General features: G+C 56.1%; 1 protein-coding gene across 7 annotated transcripts in view; it reads left to right on the top strand.

Annotated features, from left to right (window-relative positions):
• SCN5A (sodium voltage-gated channel alpha subunit 5) overlaps nucleotides 1-20784 on the top strand; it is a 104374-nt gene that overhangs the window by 19599 nt on the left and 63991 nt on the right. For 4 of the 7 annotated variants that reach the window (XM_042236506.1, XM_042236504.1, XM_027958022.2 and 1 more), the window contains exons 3-7: nucleotides 250-368; nucleotides 8736-8825; nucleotides 10155-10283; nucleotides 17037-17128; nucleotides 20314-20553. In XM_042236506.1, coding sequence (XP_042092440.1) covers nucleotides 250-368; nucleotides 8736-8825; nucleotides 10155-10283; nucleotides 17037-17128; nucleotides 20314-20553 — 670 coding nt within the window. Of the gene's footprint in view, nucleotides 1-249; nucleotides 369-8735; nucleotides 8826-10154; nucleotides 10284-16813; nucleotides 16906-17036; nucleotides 17129-20313; nucleotides 20554-20784 lie in introns of all 7 variants that reach the window. The other 3 variants (XM_042236507.1, XM_042236505.1, XM_027958023.2) reach the window with 1 other exon arrangement.

Below are 20784 nucleotides of genomic sequence, written 5' to 3'. Positions count from 1 at the left end.
CTCATTGAAATGAAACTAAATCTATGCAACCTGACAATCCCCTGAACTTGCTCTTGTCCCAGCCCAGCCATGGGTGACCTGCCAGCTCCCGGTACCCACCCCCACCCCCTGTCAGGCCGTCTCCTCTTCCTCTCACCCTACCCCTCTGCCAGAGTTTTAGACCTCTGAGCCCACACCTGCCCCCCAGGAGTTCCTCTCTGTTAAGGACCTAGGGCTGCCACCCTGCCTAAAGTGGCTCTCTGTCCACAGACCTTCATCGTCCTGAACAAAGGCAAGACCATCTTCCGGTTCAGTGCCACCAACGCCTTGTACGTCCTCAGCCCCTTCCACCCCATCCGGAGAGCGGCTGTGAAGATCTTGGTTCATTCATATCCTTTGCGATCCATCCCTGCTGGGTGGGCCCCACCCGGGGAAAGAGGGTGGACGGGGCGTTTAGCACTGAGAGCGATGTTGATTCCTGGTCGGTCTTCAAACAAGCAAGCACACAGTTGTCACCTGGGAGCCAGTTGGACATCAGTCTCTCAGACCCCACCCCAAGACCTGCCGATTCGGCATCTGCATTTTAACAAGATCCTGGGGGATAGTGGACACATGGAGGCTTGGGAGATTCGGCTGATTCTTCAGGAGAGAAGCGTCTTAGAAGCTGAGCTACTGAGGAAAGCAGAAGAAATGAGGCCGGTCAGTGTCCCCTGATTCTGGTCTTGGCTCCCCATGTCCCCTCGCATTGCACCCCCCCCCCCGACCCTGCCATGCCCTGCACCTCCCCACCCACTGGCAGGGACCTCTGGCAGGTCACCGGGGCTCAGCCAAGGAGAAACTGTTTCCCAATCAGGAGGCCTCTGGTTTAGTCATACGTGGGCCTCTTTCGAGGGAGGCAACACTTGCTTTTTGATTAGGTGTTGACAAAATGTTTGCAGTTTCAGAGTATCTCAAAGAACTCTGGTTAGCATTAAATTATTTAAACCACAGCCTGAAAAAGCTTCAGGCTGTGGAGGAGACCGATGGGTGGGCTGTGGTGTGATGAGGGATGGGTACTGGTCTTTGGGTCCTAGAAGGATCCTGTTCAGACCAAGCATGAAACAGGGAAATGGCTGTTCTTTGGACTTCAGAAGAGGGATCCCAGGCGCAGAGCCTCTTGGGGAGGGCGTGGGGTCAGAGGTGCCTGTGTTTCGGCGTGAGGGCCTGGACAGCTTTGCTTTAGCTGAAGCTGGCTTGGCCGTTAATTGATCAATGCCCCTGGGCTCAGCAGTGCGATTAGTTGTGGGGTTGGCAGGTTGGGCCCAAGGGAGCTCCCTAAAGTCTCCTCTCTGTTCCCCTTCTGGTTGGAAGGCCAAGGCCTCTGGGCAGGGCAGGAGGCTTGGGGAAAATGGCTGTCCAGTGAGGAACTGAGTAACCGAATGCTGACTACTCAGGGGGCCTTTCCTATCCAGGCAGGGTTGAGAGGTGCCCATTCCTGGCTCCATGGTCTGCCCACATGTGCCCCAGTGCTGACCCCAAACCTGGGGCCACTCAGAGGGCCTTAGGGCCCATTTGTTTTCTGCATGCAGTTGCTCTCTGGCCCGCTCCAGCTTGCTCTGGCCTTTCTCCTGGGGATCCTGAGACATGTACATCCAGGGAACGCCGCTCCCCCCCATTTAGGCTGTGACCATAGCATCAGCAGAGTGGTCTCCAGGGTGGGCAGACACCGTGGGGAGAGACTGTGTTCATGGAGCAGCCTGCTACTCACAGCTGCATCCTGCTTTGTGAGGCATGGGTGGTTCTGGATTTAATTTTGAGCTGTTCCCAAGCTTCCTGTAGGTGCTACACACTTTGCCTGGCACTCTGGGGTGCTTATCAAACTGGATAAGTCCCTGTCCTTGCCCCCTTGGGAATTTTACAGCCCGCCCCCCCCCCGGCCCCCGCCCAGGAGTGATTAGACAACCACATGAGGAGTTGTCATTTTGCCGGCGTGTGGGCATAGCCTGGTGAGAGCAGTGCGGTAGGAGGAAAGGCCAGCCTTCTTCTTGCTCTGAGCCTCTCTCGGGACTCACTGCGAGGGCGTGGCCTCACTGAAAGCACGCTCTGGCTCCCACCTGGGGCTTCTCCTCCAGGTATCTAACCAACCAGCTCTGTTTAGCAGTCAGCTCAGCCCCTGGGGATGCACCTGCAGCAAGGCTGGGCCACGGGGCAGCTGAGGCCAGGGAGGCAGGTGGGCCAGGGGGACAGCAGGGCCAACACAGTCCCCAGCCTGGCCAGAGGGTCCACCAAAAGTGGGTGGCTCTCAGGCTGTGAGGAGCTGGTTCCGCCTGGCAGGACCGGCCCTGAGGGCTCTGAGGTGGACCTTGTTTCCCAGGGCAGCTGCCCCAGGGAGAGGCTCAGCATCTGGGAGGCCCTGCGCTGGGCTCTTAGAGGCTCCCTGATGCTCTGCTACCTGGGGATGGAAGCGCACGGCGGGCCTCCCACAGCGCCCCCTAGCGAGCTCGGGAGGCACTGAGGGAGAGGAGAGGCCTGGATTGTGCGGTTGGGGAGCAGCCCTTCTGTGTCCTTGGGTCTCACCCTCAAAGTGTGGTGCACTGATCATCAGCAGCAGCATCACAAGGATCTTACAGGAACTGCTGACTCTCGGGTCCAGAACCTGTGTTTTAGGAAAGTGTCCATGATTTGTAGCTTCCCTGGTGGCTCACTGGTAAAGAATCCGCCTGCCAGTGCAGAAGATGCGGGTTCAATCCCTGGATCAGGAAGATCCCCTGGAGAGGGAAGTGGCAACTCTCTTCCAGTTTTCTTGCTTGGGAAAGCCCGTGGACGGAGGAGCCTGGCGGGCTACAGTCCGCGGGGTTGCAAAGGGTCAGGCATGACAGCGAGAAACAGCAACTGTGATTTGTGCACTCACTGCTCAAAGGCAGTCACTTCTAAATGTCAGTCTGAGTGGCACCAGGGAAGTTTGTTAAAAATGAAGACTCCCAGCCCCTTCCAGACCAGAACCGCCAGTGTGAGGCCTCAAATCTACAAGTTCTTCATGCATTTTTCAATCAAGATAAAATTCACATACCATAAAATTTACCATTTAAAGTGTACAGTTCAGTACACTTATATTCAGTACGGTATATTCATAAGGCTGTGCAACCATTACCACTCTCTAATTCCAAAGCATTTTTATCACCAAGAAGGAGTCCCATGCCGATCAGCAGTCACCATGCATTTCTAAAGCATACAGATTTCAAGTCTTGAATTACAAAATTTTCCTCTCTTTCTCTGTCTGTGGATAGATAGATAGATAGATAGATAGATGACTATACATAGCTAGGCTTCCCTGGTAGCTCAGCTGGTAAAGAATCCACCCGCAATGCCAAAGACCCTGGTTCTATTCCTGGGTGGGGAAGATACCCTAGAGAAGGGATAAGCTACCCACTTCAGTATTCTTGAGCTTCCCTGATGACTCAGATGGTTAAGAATCCACCTACAATGCGGGACCTGGGTTCAGTCCCTGAGTTGGGAAGATCCCCTGGAGGAGGGCATGGCAGCCCCCTCCAGTATTCTTGGCTGGAGAATCCCTAAGGACAGAGGAGCCTGGTGGGCTACAGTCCATGGGGTCACAGAGTCGGACATGACTGAGGGACTAAGCATAACGCAGAATATACATATGTATACACACACGTGCGCCGGCTTCCCTGGTGGCTCCGCAGTAAAGAATCCACCTGCAGTGCAAGAGACACAGGAGATGTGGGATTGATCCCTGGGTTGGGAGGATCCATTAGAGAAGGAAATGGCAACCCACTCCAGTATTCTTGGCTGGAGAATCCTCATGGACAGAGGAGCCTGGTGGGCTACAGTCCATGGGGTCACAGAGAGTCGGACACGACTGAAGTGATTGAGCACACACACACGTTTTGTGTGGCATAAAACATATAACATAAAATTGACCATCTTAACCATTCTTAAGTATCCAGAACAGTCATGCTGACATTGCTGTGCCACAGATCTCTAGTAACTTTCTCACGTTGCTAAACTGAAGCTAATTGTCTGCTTACATTGCTACAGATATTCAAACATCTCAGCCCCCAGTGTACAAAGTTTTGTGCCAGGCCCTTTAGAAAGGGCAGTAGGGATAAAGACTGACTTGAAAGCAGGCAGGAACACAGGTCCTCCTCTCCAGAAAGAAATTCCTCTCACTTGTGGCAATCCAGGCATTCCCAGGGACCGGCTGGCAAGCGCATGATAACTCTGTTCAGCTTTGCTCTGGGCTCCACGCTCGCAGTGCGTCCCTGGGAAGGTGCCTAAAAAGTAAATATGGGCATGGAGAACTTTTTTTCCCGATGTATTTTTGTTATAATCCTGCAGAATGTGTTCCTGCCAGGATTAAATAGAAGAAACCAACAGAACTCCAAACTCCACTGCAGTCACATTCAGAGACGCTGCACATCCACGGCGAGCAGCATTTTGCCTTCCTGGGTGCACAGGATCTGTTCACAAAATCCTCCCACGTTCTTCCAGATTCAAATGGGCAATCAAACCGTGCATGTGTGTGTGTGTGTGTGTGTGTGTGTGTGTGTGTGTGTGGTGTGTTCATTTAATAGAACAAATATATGAAAATACGCCGACTGTTAATTCCCTTCTCATTGGGAGTTTTTTGACTCCTTACCATCTGAAGACAGGCAGCCCCAGTTTCAGGCATTCCCCACAATCCAGGCTGGCAGTCCTTGCTGGCATTTTAATTATGAGGCTGGGAGTGGGTGTTTAGGGACAATGACATGACAGGATTGAAGATGTTCGGCTCGGCTCAGCCCTGGAGAGCTGGCCTCTGCCACTGCCCACGCACGAAACCCGCTCAGTCGTTGGCCTGCAACCACCAGGCAGCGCAAACAGGTGTGCTCCGGCCGGGAGTGCGCCTGACTTCTCTCTCTGGTTATTGGCTCTGTGGTGGCTCCATGGGAACTCAGGGATGCTTGGGCAGAATCACGTGGACTAGAGGCTCAGTCTTTGTAGGAAAAGGTCACACACTCACACACCTACCCAAAAATGGCTGAGAGTAATGGAAGGGCCATCCTCAAGAACTGGAGAGCCAGTCAGGGTTTTGAACAGTCAAGTGGCGGAGACTGGAGTCTCGGCAACTCATGCTAAGGCATTGCTTTGTCTGGAGAAGCCAAAATTCCTTCAGATAGCACCTTTCCTTTCCCCCTGTGCAGCGCAGGCCATGGCTGGCAGGGTTCAGAAGGGCTGTCCGGACCTCTGTCTGTGTCCAGCCAAGTCCTCTGGTCCAAGGCAGCCTGGCCACACTGCTGCTGTCTGCCAAGCAGCCTTTTCTCCACGCTGATGAGAGCTGTGAGTGCTATAACCACAGCGGGGAGAGGCTCGGCTCCTCAGACAGGTGTCTCTCTAGTCCTGAGCTTCCCCAGGACCAGCTGGGCTGACTGTTTGCTGGAGGAACCCTAACCAGCCTCCAGAGCCTATGTGAATGCCTCCTCCAGGAAGCCTTCCTGCCCAGCCTCGCTGGAGACAGGTCTGATTTCTCATAATCTCCTATCTTGGAGCAGTTCAGTGGCTTGGAGGTCTCCCTGTCTCCCACACAGAGCCATGCCCGTGTGCTCACATGAGGTGGGTTCTTAAAAATGACAAATAATTCAGTTCGTCTTCCTGGGTGGCTGTCTGCGCACACTTTACAGAGCCCTTCACCCCGTGGTTTTCAGCGTGCCTTGTGGGTGTCAGAGTCCCAAGTGTGGGACGGCACTCCTGCTTGGTGGATGAGGGCCTGAAACAGTGTGATTCCCACAGGCCCTTCAGTCTGGAAGTGAGGGAAGGGACCAGGGGACGTTGCTGTCATTGTGTAGAGATGGTGAGGCCACAGCAGAGTTCAGAGTGGAGCCTGCGTCAGGACGGCCAGGTCTCAGGTCTGGGCTCTGCCATCGACCAGGGTCGGAGCCACAGTCATTTTCTGTGGCTGCTACAACACATTACCAGACTTAGCAGCCAAACAATGCAGGCTTGTCATCTTATGGTTCTGGAGGTCAGAAGTCCAAAAAAGATCTCACTGGGCTAAAAACAAGGTGTCCACAGGGCCGCAGTTCTTTCTGGAGGTTCTCAGAGAGAATCCGTTTTCTAGGTTTTTCTGTTTTCCAGGGGCTGCGGAAAATCCTCGGCTCTGGCCCCCTTCCATTTCCAAAGTCAGCAACAGCTGGTGGAGTCTTTCTCACAAACATCATGCTGACGCCTGCCTCTTTCTTTTTTATAAGGACCCGGTGATGACATTGGGCCCACCCAGATAATCCAGGATAATCACCCGATCCTTAATTTAATCACATCTGCAAAGTCCCCTTTGCCATCTACATGAGCGTTTATAGTTTCCAGGGATTAGGACGTGATTGTCTTTGCTGGGGGGCATTATTCTACCTACTAGAGTATCCTTCAAGGTAACCTCTTTGTGCCTCAGTCTCCTCATCTCTAGAGTGGAGAAGTCTCTACCTCCTGCATTCTCGGGAGAAGAGAAATAGTCAATGGATGCAGAGAGCAGAGCCTGGCACCTAGGAAGGGCTCAATAAATACTTGCTGTTAACATCATTACCTTCATATTTCAGGAGTCATCTGATCCTCAGTAGACAGTTAAGCCTGCCTTTGGGGATGAATAAAGGCTGGTTAAGGGGCTTGTTAACTCCCTGCCCAGTGAGGAAAGCCTTGGCAGGGAGCCGGGGTGTGAGGAATGTTTGTGTGTGTGTGTGTGTGTGTGTGTGTGTGTGTGTGTGTAGGGGAGAAGGGCTATTGAGATGGTTATCTAATCTGCCCTTGAATGCTGGAGAAGGAGCTAGGCCCAGTGGTGGAGACCAAGCTGAGGGAAGGACCCCAGTGTCTGGGGAGGCACCCCCTAGCTGGGGAGAAATCAAGGCTCCCTGTAGCCCTGGCCTCTGAGCTGAGCTACCAGCTTTCCAGTAGTCGTATGACTTTCCAGTGGTCATGTATGGATGTGAGAGTTGGACTATAAAGAAAGCTGAGCACCGAAGAATTGATGCTTTTGAACTGTGGTACTGAAGAAGACTCTTGAGAGTCCCTTGGACTGCGAAGAGATCCAACCAGTCCATCCTAAAGGAAATCAGTCCAGAATATTCACTGGAAGGACTGATGCTGAAGCTGAAATTCCAATACTTTGGCCACCTAATGTGAAGAACTGACTCATTGGAAAAGACCCTGATGCTGGGAAAGATTGAGGGCAGGAGGAGAAGGGGATGACAGAGGATGAGATGGTTGGATGGCATCACAGACTCAATGGACATGAGTTTGAGCAGGCTCCAGGAGTTGGTGATGGACAGGGAAGCCTGATGTTCTACAGTCCATGGGGTTGCAAAGAATCGGACACAACTGAGCGACTGAACTGAACTGAACTGAACCCTGTTTTAACTAGGGGTGAGGGTCCCCAGACCCGACCCCTGTCATCTCAGATGAGAAATTGGAGAATTCACTATAAAGCTGCGGGCTGGATCTGACATGCTATTGCCTGATTCCCTGGATTCTCTCGAAGAAGCATTGGAGGTGTGGAAGACATCCCACCTGTCTCCCCAGTTGGGCAAGCCCCCTCTAGAAATCAAAACCCTAGCTCAGCCCCCTCTCCAGTCTGACTGCACTGGACTCCGCATTGGGCCTGAGGTTGGGCAGGCCATGGGAAAGAATGGAACTGTGATGGGGAGGGAAAAGGCAGGCCCCCGGAGTTCAATTACTGCAGCACCTGAGCTGTCCATGTTAATCGCCCCGCGGGCCAATGCCAAAGCAAGATGGTGACTCTGGGAGCCGCCACAGCGGGTGGGAGGCTGTTTCCCCAGTCACACTTGAGAGAGGATTCCTGAGGGCAGCAGAGTGTGTCCTTGTTCTGGGCCGGGACCCTCGGGTGTCCCCGCCCACAGGAGGCCCAGGGTCTGGCCTTTGTTCCTCCGCAGTTCTGGTAGAGGCAAGAGAGTCCATGGCGGTCACTCAGAGCTTCATCCAGTCTGAAGCAGCGTCTGGGACTTGGAGCCAAGGAGTCAGGGATCAGTTCAGTGCTGAGGCCAAGGGCCCCAAGGATGCCCAAGACACAGTCGTGGCATTTAAAGAGCTCCCTTCTGGTGGGAACAGAGGGACGCTGTCATTCGGAGAGGCAGACGTGCTAACAGAGGGGTCCTCGGTGCCCTGGGGATGCAATAGGCAAGGAGTCAGGGCAGACCGCCCTGAGGAGGAGCTCCTTGAAGGAGAGAAGCAGGGTATCAGGTAGAGCAGAGGCCAAGAGAGAAGAGCCTGTGCAAAAGAAGCAACGGCCAGAGAAGCGGTCTCCTGCCTCCCCCAGGACAGTGTGCCCTGACAAGGTGCATAGGTTTTGGCAGAAGTCCTGATTCAAAGGTCAGCCTGGGCCACTCCCGTAGCAGTGGAGGAGGGCACTCAGAGCCCAGCCATCGTGGCTTCCCTCCCCCCAGAGCAGTGGCCTCCGAGCAGCCGTGTATAAAGGTAAAAACCTCTGAGGTCTGGGAGGTTCCTTCCTTCCATCCATCCCTCCGGGATGGGCCCTACAAGGGACTCTGCTAATAGCTCCAATTCAAGGGTCTGGTCCCTGTCAGAGGCTGTGGAGCAGGGCAGGTGTCCAGCCTCAGAGGGGATGGATTGGCAAGGACTGGGCAGAGCCCCGGTGTGTTTCCTGGGAGCCCTCGTCTCGTCGACCTGGCAGCCTTGGCCTGGTGGCGTGGGGCCCGCTGGTGGTGGCGGCCCGGCTGGCCCCCTGCAGGCGATTTTCCTTGACACTGCGCCACGCTCTTCAGCATGCTCATCATGTGTACCATCCTGACCAACTGCGTGTTCATGGCCCAGCACGACCCTCCACCCTGGACCAAATATGTCGAGTGAGTACCTCCAGGGCCTCTCCAGCAGGCCCTGCCCCCTCTGCCTTTCCCAGTCGAGACTCCTGGCCTCAAGGTCACCTGAGCAGAGGCCCACAGCTCACCCACCTGGGGCGCCCTAGGCCCAGCCCTTCCTTCCGTCTCTTGCTGCTTCCAGCACTGCCAAATCTGTGCTTTGGTTTGTGTCCTCAGGAGAGGAAGCTCTCTGGGTTGGCAAAAGAAGGGCTTTCTCCCTGACCCGCCCGATGGTTTTGGAGAATGCACAGGGACAGTACTAACTAATAATTGAATGAACGCTTAGTGCACGCCAGGCACTGTCCTAGAACTGTGAGCACCATGTCCCGTAACCCTCCTGGCAACCCAATAGGGCAGGTACAGCCGCTGGGCCCGTTTGACAGATGAGAGAGAACTGGAGAAGTAACCGCTTCAGACTGTGCAGCTAGGGGGAGTGGGCACCACGAAAAGGCCCTGGACTCTCCCTAGCTCAGCGCCACATGCTGCTGGCTCTTTTCCCTAAGTCCTACTTCCTATAACCAGTTTTAGAAAGCTGCCTGGTTCTTCCTTCCCAAATGAAAGTACCTATGGGCTCTAAGAGGACCCAACAGCCCTGGTGCGTTTGGCTCTTGTTTTCAGGGGACCACCGAAAGGCTAGGGAAGCCTCTCTTCCCTAAGCGGCTTGCCTTGTTCGCACAGGACCTGGCAGCATCACTGACGCTGTGCTCCGCATCCAGCTGCTAAGACCCGGGGACCAGCAGGGCTGTGACCCTTTCCTTGTCTGGCCCTGTGGGCCGCAGTCCCAGCACCCGAGCATTTGGGATTGCTCAGCTGGCCCCGAGCACAGAGAGCAGCCCTCTTCCAGTCTCAGGTGTTAGAACATCAACCCGCTTTCAAAGCCCAAGGTAGACACCTGTACCCACCTACCTGTGGGTGGTTGATGACAGTCCAGGCTGTCCACTGAGAATCCACAAACAAAAGTGCGGGGCCATGACTGAGTGTCCTGCAGCCCTTCAGTGGCCACAGTGGGTACTTTACCCTCAACCCCCAGGGCTGAGGTGAGGAGACAGGTGAAGGGTCTTCTTACATCAAGACAACTGAGAGAAGATAGAGAGTTCACATGGAAACATGGGAGGCCTGTGCACGATGCTGAGTAAACAGGATGATGCATCAGCCGACCAGGTGTTTGGAACAAAGCTCCAGCTCCCAAACCCAGCTCTACCATGGGGGCTTTGCAGAGAGGCTGGTCTGAGGGCCCTCGCCGAGGGGGAAAGATGCACCGGGCGTGTGCCAGCCTGGCCTGCAGGCTTCACCCTCCTCTTGCTCTCTCCTCCCCAGGTACACCTTCACTGCCATCTACACCTTTGAGTCTCTGGTCAAGATCCTGGCTCGAGGCTTCTGCCTGCACGCGTTCACCTTCCTTCGGGACCCGTGGAACTGGCTGGACTTCAGTGTGATCATCATGGCGTAAGTACCTTGTTGCTGCGCTGTTCAGGGAGAGGCCACACTGAGGGGCATGGGCGCCACTCCTGGCCCCAGGCTGAGGCCACGTCAGCTCTGCAGGTGGCTATAGAGCAACCGACTTTCCTGCTCTGGAGGTGGGAGACGGCATGGAGGCCCTCAGCCCATCCTGGTGGGGAGAGATGGGTTCAGAGTAGCTCAAGCTTCCTTAGGGGTCAGGGCCACTGGCTCATCTGTGGCTCCGTGGCAGCCTTGTGCTCAGGGGGCTTCATTAAGATTCGGGTTTCGCATCCTCTGCGCTTTCCATCAAGGGAAACCAGTGTTACAACCTGAAATCTCTGGACCACTATGAAAAGTGACCTGGATTCCAAAGTGACTTAAACTGCAGGAGAGAGAGCAAAGGAGCCCAGAGAAGTGGCCAGACCTCCCCAGGAGCTCCTGCCAGGCACCCTGGCGTGGCTTCAATCTGCACTCACAGACCCCACGTCTGGCACATTGCGAGACCCCTAGTCACCGACATGACCCACCAGCCAGAGAGGTAGACGAGATTGGGGTTCCTTATCTCCATTTTACAGATGAGCAGACTGACGCAGGGACTCAGTGAGCAAACGCGACCCTAGGCCTGCTGCCCCACTTCCTTGCCTGGGAGGAGACCTCTTGCTGAGGGGCTGGATTGAGGCATGCCACTCTGGATAGCTCAGACAACGGATGCTGGGTTCTGGCGGAGTTGAGGGATCAGGGCAGGCCTCTCATGCAGGAGTCGTGGTCAGGGGCTTAGCCGTCAAACCCTTTCCGAAAGACTGATGTGTGGAGAGCCCAGTGTGCGCAGGGCTGGGCGCTGCACCTTGGCGGCAGCAGAGCCGGTGAGCGTTATACTCCCTGCCCCCTCAGAGCCTTGCTTTCCCCACTGGTGAAGGGGTGGTGTTGAGCTGGGTGCTATCCGAAGTGCAGTTCCGCTGCCGCTTTCTAGGTTTCTCAGATTGACTAAGTCCACCTGTTCATGACGAAGTCTTTATTGGCCCTTGGGTGTGAGCAGCTCTGAGCTCAGCCATGCAGTGGAGGAGAGAGGGAAAGAGAGAGACTGGACCTTGATGATGGGGTGCTCTCTGTCTGCCGGTCAGAACAGGCAGCAGAGCCCCTGTTTCTAGGCACGCTACTGGTCAGCTGACTCCAGCCCACCCTTTTACAGGTGGGGAAACCAAGGCTCGGAGAAGGGCTACCAGTCTTCCTGAATCCAGTGTTGATTTAGGCCTGGACAGAGCTGAGCAAACAAGGGCCAGAGCCCTGGGCTGTGGGAGACAGACTTCAACCCTACAGGCCAAAAGAGTCGAGTGTGATGACAGCTGATGGGGGTTAAAAGCAGGGAGGGACGCACTCTGCTTTACCTTCGAGGAGGTGGCCCTGGCTGCTCTGTGGGTGGGACTCTGGGGAAGGGTAAGCGCAGAGGCTGTATTGGGAGCCAGGAGAGAGAGGATGGTGGCTGGGACCAGGGTCCCAGAGGAGAAGGTGCAAGATATGGTCAGATTCTGGGGGTGTTTGAAAGTAGGGCTGACAGGAGGCCTCGAGGCAGCTCTTGGCTCAGGCAGCTGGGTGGCTGGTGTGACCACGTGTCAGCCTGGAGAACGCACGGCAGAGAAGACTCGAATATCCGGTCTGGAATATGTTAGGTCTGAAAGCATCCAGGGTGAGATACTGAGTCAGCAACTGATCTTCCAGCCTGGAGTTCAGGAAAGAGGTCCACTCGGAGGTATAAATTTAGAAACCATCGGGATACGGATGGTATTTAAAGCCAGGAGACCGGATGAGATCATCTGGGAGAGTCGCCAGAGAAGGGAAGCCGCCTGGGGACTGTACCCTGGGATGCTCCAACATCCTGAAGTCAGGAAGAAGGAGGATGGAGCAAAGAGACTGGAGGGAACCCCCGGGGAAGGCTGAGGAAAATCAGGAGAGAGCAGTGTCCTGAAAGCCAGCAAGGGGACGTGACTCGAAAGGAACCACAAGGATGCTCGTGAGAACCGAGATGCACTGTTGGAGTCAACAATGTAAAAAGGGCAGATGACCTTGACCTTGACAAGACGGGGGACACACAGCTGATTAGAGAGGGCTCCAGGCGGGGTGGGAGGAGAATGGAGAAGGGCAAGTGTACCCATCTGGTCTGTGGGGTTTACTCTAAAAGAGGACCCAAGGTAAGACGGTGATCAGAGGGGAGGATGGGTGAAGGGAGGACCCTTAAGAAGGGAGCATCTGTGCCGGTTGATGGGAACGATCCAGGAGGGAGGGCAGGTTGGTGATGGAGGAGCGAAGCCCTTGAGCTGGCCCCGAGGGGTCGGGAATCCAGGGTCTGGAGGGAGTGTTGGTCATAAGAGCAGGGAAGACAGAATTCCCAGTGGCAGTGGGGGTGGCTGATAGAGCCGACGATGAGAGAAGGAACTTCCCTTCTGATTGCTTCTGTTTCCTCTGTGGTAAGAAGCAGGGTCATCAACTGAGGACACAGAGCTGGGAGGCGAGTCCAAGGTGTGAGAAGGGAGGTGGCGTTCTCTGTCTGAGCCAGGACTGATGAGAGTGGAGCAGGATCTCCAGGCCCAGGCTCTCAGGTGCCCTGCGGGAGGTGGGCGGCGATCCACAGACCCCCGAGCGCCTGAAGTCACAGGAGGAGGATACCGCCTCTGCCTGAGCCTCCCCTACCTTCCCGTCCTGGAGCCTGAGCAGAGAACTGGATTATTGCACCAACACGCCCAGAACCCTGGGCCCCTTGTCTGATGTCAAGAGCTAGGCTTTGCTTTGTCTTCAGCCCGTGACTCCGGGCGGTGCTCTGAGTCCTCTCCATCTAGCTCTTAGGAAGTCCTCCTGTCCTGTCTCGCAAGAGAATCCCAGTCAGTTCCCCGCCCCCCACCCACAGAATCCCAAGGGAAGCTACTCCCTTCATTCAGAATCGCAGAGAAGGAATGCCTTGCTCACCAAGGCCTCCTGCCCTCGTTCTATACTGACCCTGAGCTGAAAAAGCAGAGCGAACCTCCAAGGCAACCAGACTATTTCCACGTTTCTGAGTGTCTCAGAAGAAATGGCCCGCTCACTTCCCCTGGGGCTGCCTGGGCCCACTGGGATGCCAGATCTGCTCTCTGGGCTAGATCGGCCCAGCACTTCGATTGACGGTGCTCCTGCTTTGTGAAAACAAAGAATTACTGCCGTGGTGAAGCAGTGAAAAGCGTTCTGCTGTAACCAAAGTGATTCAGTAATGTGGAGCTCCTAGAATAACCAGAGCGGCAGGAAAGTTCTGTTCAGCGACATTCCCCCGCCTCCCCTCCATTTTAACGATGGAGAAACTGAGGCTCAAAGAGAGCCTACCCCTTGCCTCAAATTGTAGGATGAATCAGCAGCAATGCAGGGACTCAAGCCAGGTCTCCTAACTTGTGTCCTTGAGAAGCACCCCTAATCTGATGTTTCTGACTTAGGCTTCCACCTGATCCCCAGTCCCACCCACTTTAGAGATTGTGGAGGGTCAGAGGAGGGTGCCAGGAAGCCTGTCAGGCTCCACTTGCAACCCTCCAGCCAGAGCTCTTCCTGTGGCCCCCCTTTCAGCTGGGCATTACCAGCTGCCTCCCACCTTCTGGGGTTGTTATGGAAACCAAACCTGGAGGGGAAGGGAGGGAGGGCAGAGAGGAGAGGGTGGCAATCACCGCAGCAGCTAACGTGCCGGCTGTACCTCTGCTTCGCAGCCCAGGAGGGGCCGTCTGCCTGGAATGGGAGGGCTGCCTGACCGGATTGGGGCTGAGCAGGAGCAAGGCCGGGCTCTGCCTTCCTTGTGGCTCCATAGCCTCCAAAAGCCTTCCTCTAGCACTGGGGCTGGTGTGATGGGGTAGAACTCTCCCCCGCCACCGTCTGATCTTTCTGTGTCAGGGCCCACGATCCCGCCCCAGCTGTCTGCCCCTGCCTTGAGGCTTGGCCCCCGCAGAAAGAGTGGAATGGCTTGATGGAGCATCTGGGCAGCACAGATCCCTGCTTCACCCCGTTCTGGGCCACTGTTGAAGCTGCCCCTTTGCTAGATGTCAGGTCTCTCCCACCTGGCCTTACTCCAGGGCCCCAAGAGAGGCTTCGGTGAGGGTCTAGGGCCCCGAGGTGGGAAGCAGTCAGGCACCAGGTTCTGGGTCGAGGGAAAGAGGCAGTAGCCCTCCGTGTCACAGACGTGCTCACAGACACACCTTGCCCTCACCCTGCCCTGCACCCCACCTTCCAGGCTTCTTCCTCCTCGGTATTTCGACCGCTGGCCCCGCCCCATTCTCAGCCACCCCACTGGCCTTGAAGGCTATGGGAGCATACCCCTTGGGGTCTTGGCTTCCCTGTGCCCAGCAGGTGTTGACTGGAGGCCACTGTTGGTGCTAGGGACCCTTAGGGGATGGGGGAGACAGGGTCTACACTGGGACGGGCACAGACTGGCTAAATCCAAGCAGGAGACGGACAGGGCTTCACTGGAGACCCGAGGGGACAGGCAGGCTCTGGGAGGGACAAGAGACTGAAGTAGTTGGCTCCCTCTCTGGCACAGCTCTCTGCCCATTCCCTATACCCAGGAGACACAGCCTTGAAGCCAGTGTCCTCAGCAAGAAAACTCAGTTATGGGGCACACCCACTGGAGTAGCCACAGAAAATGGACCCAGAGCCACCTGCAGGCCGGAACTGTGGCTTCCATGTAACAGCAACATTGGCAACGGTCCAGGTTCATCCTGACAGCCCCACGGCCACACCTCATCAGGACAGAGTCCAAGCCTGAGAGGAGAATGTGCAACCCTCAGAGGCATGAGGGTCAGAGCCCTCACAGAAAGTGGACTAGCCAGCCAAAGTTGGGAGGGAGCTTCAACCAGATCAATAGATGAGGTGATGTTTACCTCCCATCGGGAGCCAGGTCTGTGTCTGACTTTTGAACCCAAGAAAGATTTGCAAGCTGCCGTGAGTCCAGTGGAAGAAATGGAAACCACACCATAGAAAGGACCTGGTACAGGCAGAAGGAAAGCTCTGCTGAGAATGAGTCTGCTGACTTCCCATCCCTGAAGGGGTATGGAGAGTGAGGAGGGAGCAGGCTTGGTCCACAGAAGCCCCATGAGGATGGAGGAGCCCCGTGAGTGGACGGAGAGGAAGCTGGTGTCAGCGCTGGACCAGGCTGGACCCGACCAACCTCAGGACACTGAGTCCCTTGGCGGAGCCTGCCAGGTCCCTCCCTGCAGACCCCCAGAGCTTGGAGGCACATTCAGAAGCTCTAAGCAGAGTGGAAGGGCCTGGAGGGCCACACTGACTAGCAGAGTGAGTCCATCAGCCCTGTCAACCCACCCTCGACACTCACCCAGTGTCACTGGGCTGACATCACTCAGACACCGGGTCGGAGACACTTGGTTACACATGAGCCATCCAGAGTCCGCTGTTCTTTGTCAAACATCAGACACCTTCAGTTAAATGTCAGACACCCTGGATGTGAAACCTTTGATTAAATATCACCAGTCACTTGCCACTCTCCCAACAGCCCCGGGCACACACTATCCATCCATGCTCAGACATCCTGGTCATGGGACCCATCCACGCGTGTCCTTGTGTTCTGCTTGGGTGGGCGCAGCCCCCCAGAGACTGATGCCTTCCTTCTGGGCCTATGGAATCTGTTGTCCAAGGTGCGCCCATGGCCACTCAGCCCAGCTAAGCACCACTTGGGCCCGACCAGGACATAGCCCCAGGAGGGCTGCTCACTTCCCAGGGTGACTCCTCCGATGGAGACCCATTGTAAGGGGACACCAAGACAGAGGTGGCCTCATGGGAGAGGGGTTGCCACATCCCTAGGACTCCACAACCTGCTTTTTCCCTCTTCTTGTGTTGGTCATTGCCCACAGTCAAAGAGCTCACTCTCTGGCCAACCTCCCATCTCGCCTTCCAAAGCATCCTCTTGGGAAGTCTTCTCCCTCTGAGTTCTCAGGTCACCGCCACCTTCTGACTTCAGGGACTCCTGCACCAGCCCCTGCACAGAGATTTGTGGTTGGAAGGAGCAAGCAGGCTGCCTTCAGACACCCAGCCATGCCTCCACAGTGGTCTCTGGGGCTTCTGAGTCCCATAGGTCAGAGCTTCAAGGCGTGAGCCCATGCCACTGCAGAAGACGCAGGGCACACCCAGGACCAGACGCCGCCTGCTTCCTTCACTACGTTCCCCCTGGAAAATGGAGTTTCCCTCTTGGCCGTGTCCTCAGCCCCAGACCCCACCATGTGGCCGTGTGACAGTCTCCAGTGGCATGGAGAATGTGGCAGAGTAGCCACCTCCTAGCGCCGGTTGTTCACAGGACCGTCACCAAGAGAGTTGCCTGGGAGCTTGTCCTGTGGACACTCTAAAGGCATCCTCGCTGAGGTCCCCGTGGCAGGAGGGATGAGAGCAGGAAAAAGACCTGGGGGAGGCTGTGGGTCATGCCCAGCCCTTCCCATGGGAGCGGGAGAAGAGAGAGAGGGCTGGCCGGGGAGGGTGGGCTGAGGTGCTGCTTTGTAATTCCCAATAACTGTGGTTTGATTCTGCAGGTATGTATCAGAAAATATAAAACTAGGCAATTTGTCGGCTCTTCGAACTTTCAGAGTCCTGAGAGCTCTAAAAACTATTTCAGTTATCCCAGGTAAGATGCTCAGCTTTGCTCCCAGATATCAGCTACAAGTGACTCTCTCTCTGTCTCCCCCACCCCACCCCCGACCGTGTGTCCTCCTGGCGTGCTGTCACTGTCCTGTGTGTGAATTTCCCCTGTTACAGATACACCACTGAATTTGTGGACCTGGGCAATGTCTCAGCTTTACGTACCTTCCGAGTCCTCCGGGCCCTGAAAACTATATCAGTCATTTCAGGTGAAAATCAGGTTAAACGCCAAGGCTGGAGGGATACGCTTGGGCCTTTCCAGCCACCTGGGGGCCAAGGCGGCCCTCAGGAAGGTCCCCCCGAATGTGCCTGTCCCCAGAGTACCTTTCCCAGAGCTCAGATGTGGGGGCTATTGGCAGTGGATACGGTTGTCCCCTCGGTGCCTCGAAGGGGCTCCAGGCCCACCCCAGCAAAGCCCACCACCACAGACCCCCGGGGGCCCAGAGTACACCATGGAAGGTCCTGGGTTGAACCCAAATTCTCCCCAGGACAGTGATTGCTTTCCCAAACTGAACTCGACTATCGGAAGGGGTCAAAGCTTATGTGTGTGTTGCTTCCCCTCGAAGCATCGTCCTGCGATCAGGACACTAAAAGAACTGTTTGTAGGGAAACCACACCCAGAGCCCAGAAAGACAGCGCGGGCACGGCCTTTCGTGGCTGAGCGCCCCGTCCCTGCCTGGAGCCCCCTTGATACATGCATAGCTGGCACTCCCGCCCCGTTCTGTGACACAGAACGTACTCTGTGGACAGGTGTCGCGGGCCTTGGCGTCTAACAGCCCTCGCTGCGCGTGCGGCGGACGTTTAGCGAACCGTGCATGGCAGCCTCGGGAAGAAATCCTCCTTGACAACATGTTGGCAACTGTCCCCGGGAAACCTGCTGAGGCCCAGGCGGCCTCTCTAGAAAGCCAGTCAACCCCATCCATCTAGGAATGTTCTCTAAGACTGATGTCAGAGCCCAGAGGCACTTCCCAGCATGTCCGCACTCAGAACCGGAGCAGGCGCTTCTTTTGAGCAGGCAGCTGGAAACAGGTTGTACACCACCGATCTGGGGAGATGGCAGAACCAGATGGTGGTATCCACTCCTGATTTGGAAAGCGGATGGGTCCTGGGCCCTTGGCCTGCTTTTGGCTATTGCTGCCTCCAGGGAGCCAGAGGCCCTGCTCTGAGCTCCCTAAAGTTCAGTCTCCCCTGATGGGGCTCATTTATCATATAAGGGGAGCCCCCATTCATGTTGACTTCACACTGAGCCTCAGAATGCTCCTTCTGACTCTGATCCCACCATGGGCTGAGTACACCCATGGGCTTGCCCCCACACTCCCCACAAGTGGCCCCAGCATGCTAAGAGCTCATAGTGAGTGGGACAGGCTGCTCCAACTCCCACGAAGCCTCCCCCACCCCACCGTCGTAACAGGTGTCATTGGCCTTGGTACACACACATCCTCAGATACCTCAGGATCTGTCCTCTAGGGCCCCGGGGACTTCACAGCACACACCCAGCAAAGGTAGGAAAGCACACTGACCAGAGCCATTAAGAAAAGGCATGCCCCAGTTTGTTTTATTGAAAAAGGGTGACAAGAAACTGTTTCTCCATTTGGGGTTAAAGGAGAGGGAGCCCGCCATTCCCAACCCAGCCCCACTGGATCTCTTCAAAGCTGCCAGACAGGAGCTCCTGAAAGTGAGCATCAGGAAAATGCTGTGGTCAGCGTTACGGAAGTCTCCCTGGAGGAGGTGTCCCCTGCGCTGAGGCTTAATAGCCGTGGCTCTCTCCAGTCTCCTTTGCTTTAAAATGGGAAGGAATCGGAATGGTTGGTTTCCTAAGGCTCTTCAGCCAGCCTGTTAGAGCTTCAGTGGAGGGAGACTTTCCCATTTGATCTGCCAGGACCCATCCCTTCCTAGGTCTTTTCAGAGAGAACCCCTCTCCCTGGTTGGAATCCTCCTGGCCAGAAGTGGACTCTGTCATCATCTGAGAAGTGGTTAAAGGGCTGGGCCGCCAACTGACTGTTCCCAAGAACACTGTCTCCATAGACTAGGAGGTGTTCAGAGCCTTGACCTGAGTGCTTTAGGCCAAAGATGCTGTGGAGGCAGAGTCCAGTTTGGAAATGTGAGCTGCTGCCTACTGACGCTCACTTTGCCCTCTTCCCCGTGCCTCTTTCAGTGGGCATGGTGAGGAGAACCAGATGCCCACCACAGGGTCCCAGAAGCTCTGCTAGAGATGAAAATAGTCCCGGACTACAGAGGGCTCATGAGTCCCGTCACCACCGCCACTCCAGGCCCAGACTCCTGCGAGGTCCACTCACTGCCCAGGCAGTTGCCAACATCTGCCAGGACGATTTCACAGAGGACGCTGAGTGCCTCCGAGCCCCGGGCAGGCAGCAGCGTTGCTGGCACTATGGGGATGACTTCCTCTCCCCTCTCCCGTGTTTGCCCATCGCTGCCTCCTTGTCTCTGAGTCATGGGCACTGCCACACGGGTGCTCCTAACACATTAACCGGCTGGATGATGGATGGATGGGGCTTAATCTGAGATCTGGCCGCTTTGATGGAGGGAGGAGGGCTGGGGAGGAGGGGTGGAGGGGGCAGGTCCCCGCTGCTGGCAGAGAAGCTCCCTCACTCCCGATGCTCTGCTTGAACTTGTGAACTTGTCACAGGCCTGCAGCCAAGTGTCACACCAAAGGCGTCTACACGTGCTGTTCTGTGTGGCGCTGGCTTCTGCAGGGAACGGGGCCGTGCGACTAACACATCACAGCCTCTCAGCTTTGGGAGCAGGATGGACGGGGACGAGTCCCCAGGGCACAGGGCAGAGGAGGAAAGCACAAAACAGGTGCCCCTGAGCCTTTCCCCAAAAGTGTGACCTGAGGCAGAACAGGCTCCTTGGGACATCCCCAACCACGGCCTTGCTGGATCCCACACCCCCCCACACACCTGCCTGGCATACATATTCCCCCGCTGAGAATGGCGTGTCTCTTCCCATCTCAGGGTCAAGGCCAAGGCCCTCCATTGCCCTGGCATGGGCCTGGCCCTCTGTCTCCTTCCCAGGGACTGCATTTAGAGGGACCAGTGAAAGAGGGACAGGCTTTGAGTGTTTTCTCCCTCAAGGAGACAGCACTTCCCATGCTTATATCAGGTATTTGCTATGGGAGAGCAAAGAGAACGAGGCCCCTCTGAAAATACACAGAGGCACTCCAGGCTGGACTCCCGCTGCAGGGGATCAGGACAGAATCTCGGCAGCAGAGGAAGGGGGGAGCTTTGATCTGAAATACCCGAGAGAGGCCTCCCTCCCCTGCCCGTACCTCATGATCGCCCACCCCCCAGCACCCCTCAGGCCCGGGCCCTGCTCACTGGGGCAGGGGACGTGGCGCCGCAGGTGACCCCGCGCTCCGCCTCACCTCCCCCAGGCCTGAAGACCATCGTGGGGGCCCTGATCCAGTCTGTGAAGAAGCTGGCCGACGTGATGGTCCTCACGGTCTTCTGCCTCAGCGTCTTCGCCCTCATCGGCCTGCAGCTCTTCATGGGCAACCTGAGGCACAAGTGCGTCCGCAACTTCACAGTGCTCAACGGCACCAACAGCACCAACGGCTCCGTGGAGGCCGACGGCCTGATCTGGGGATCGCTGGACCTCTACCTCAATGACCCAGGTGCCAACTTGGCTCTGTGGCCCCCTGGCAGGGTTCTGACACCCCCACCAGAACTGGGCATCTCCCACCCAGGGCTGGGCATCTCCCATGCAAGCCTCCTTCTGGGGACATCCAAGCCCTACCCGCCCCTCTAGAGACCTGGCTGGGTGTCAGGGATCCCCGCCTCTGCCCTCTGGGGCTCTGGGAGAGAGGACAGGAGAGGAGCAGTCTTAGCACTGAGTTCTCAGGCTG

Source organism: Ovis aries, chromosome 19 (assembly GCF_016772045.2).
Source record: "Ovis aries strain OAR_USU_Benz2616 breed Rambouillet chromosome 19, ARS-UI_Ramb_v3.0, whole genome shotgun sequence".
NCBI classification, from domain to species: Eukaryota; Metazoa; Chordata; class Mammalia; order Artiodactyla; family Bovidae; genus Ovis; species Ovis aries.
Note: the sequence above shows the minus strand (reverse complement) of the source record. Positions and strands in the feature narration are given on the sequence as shown.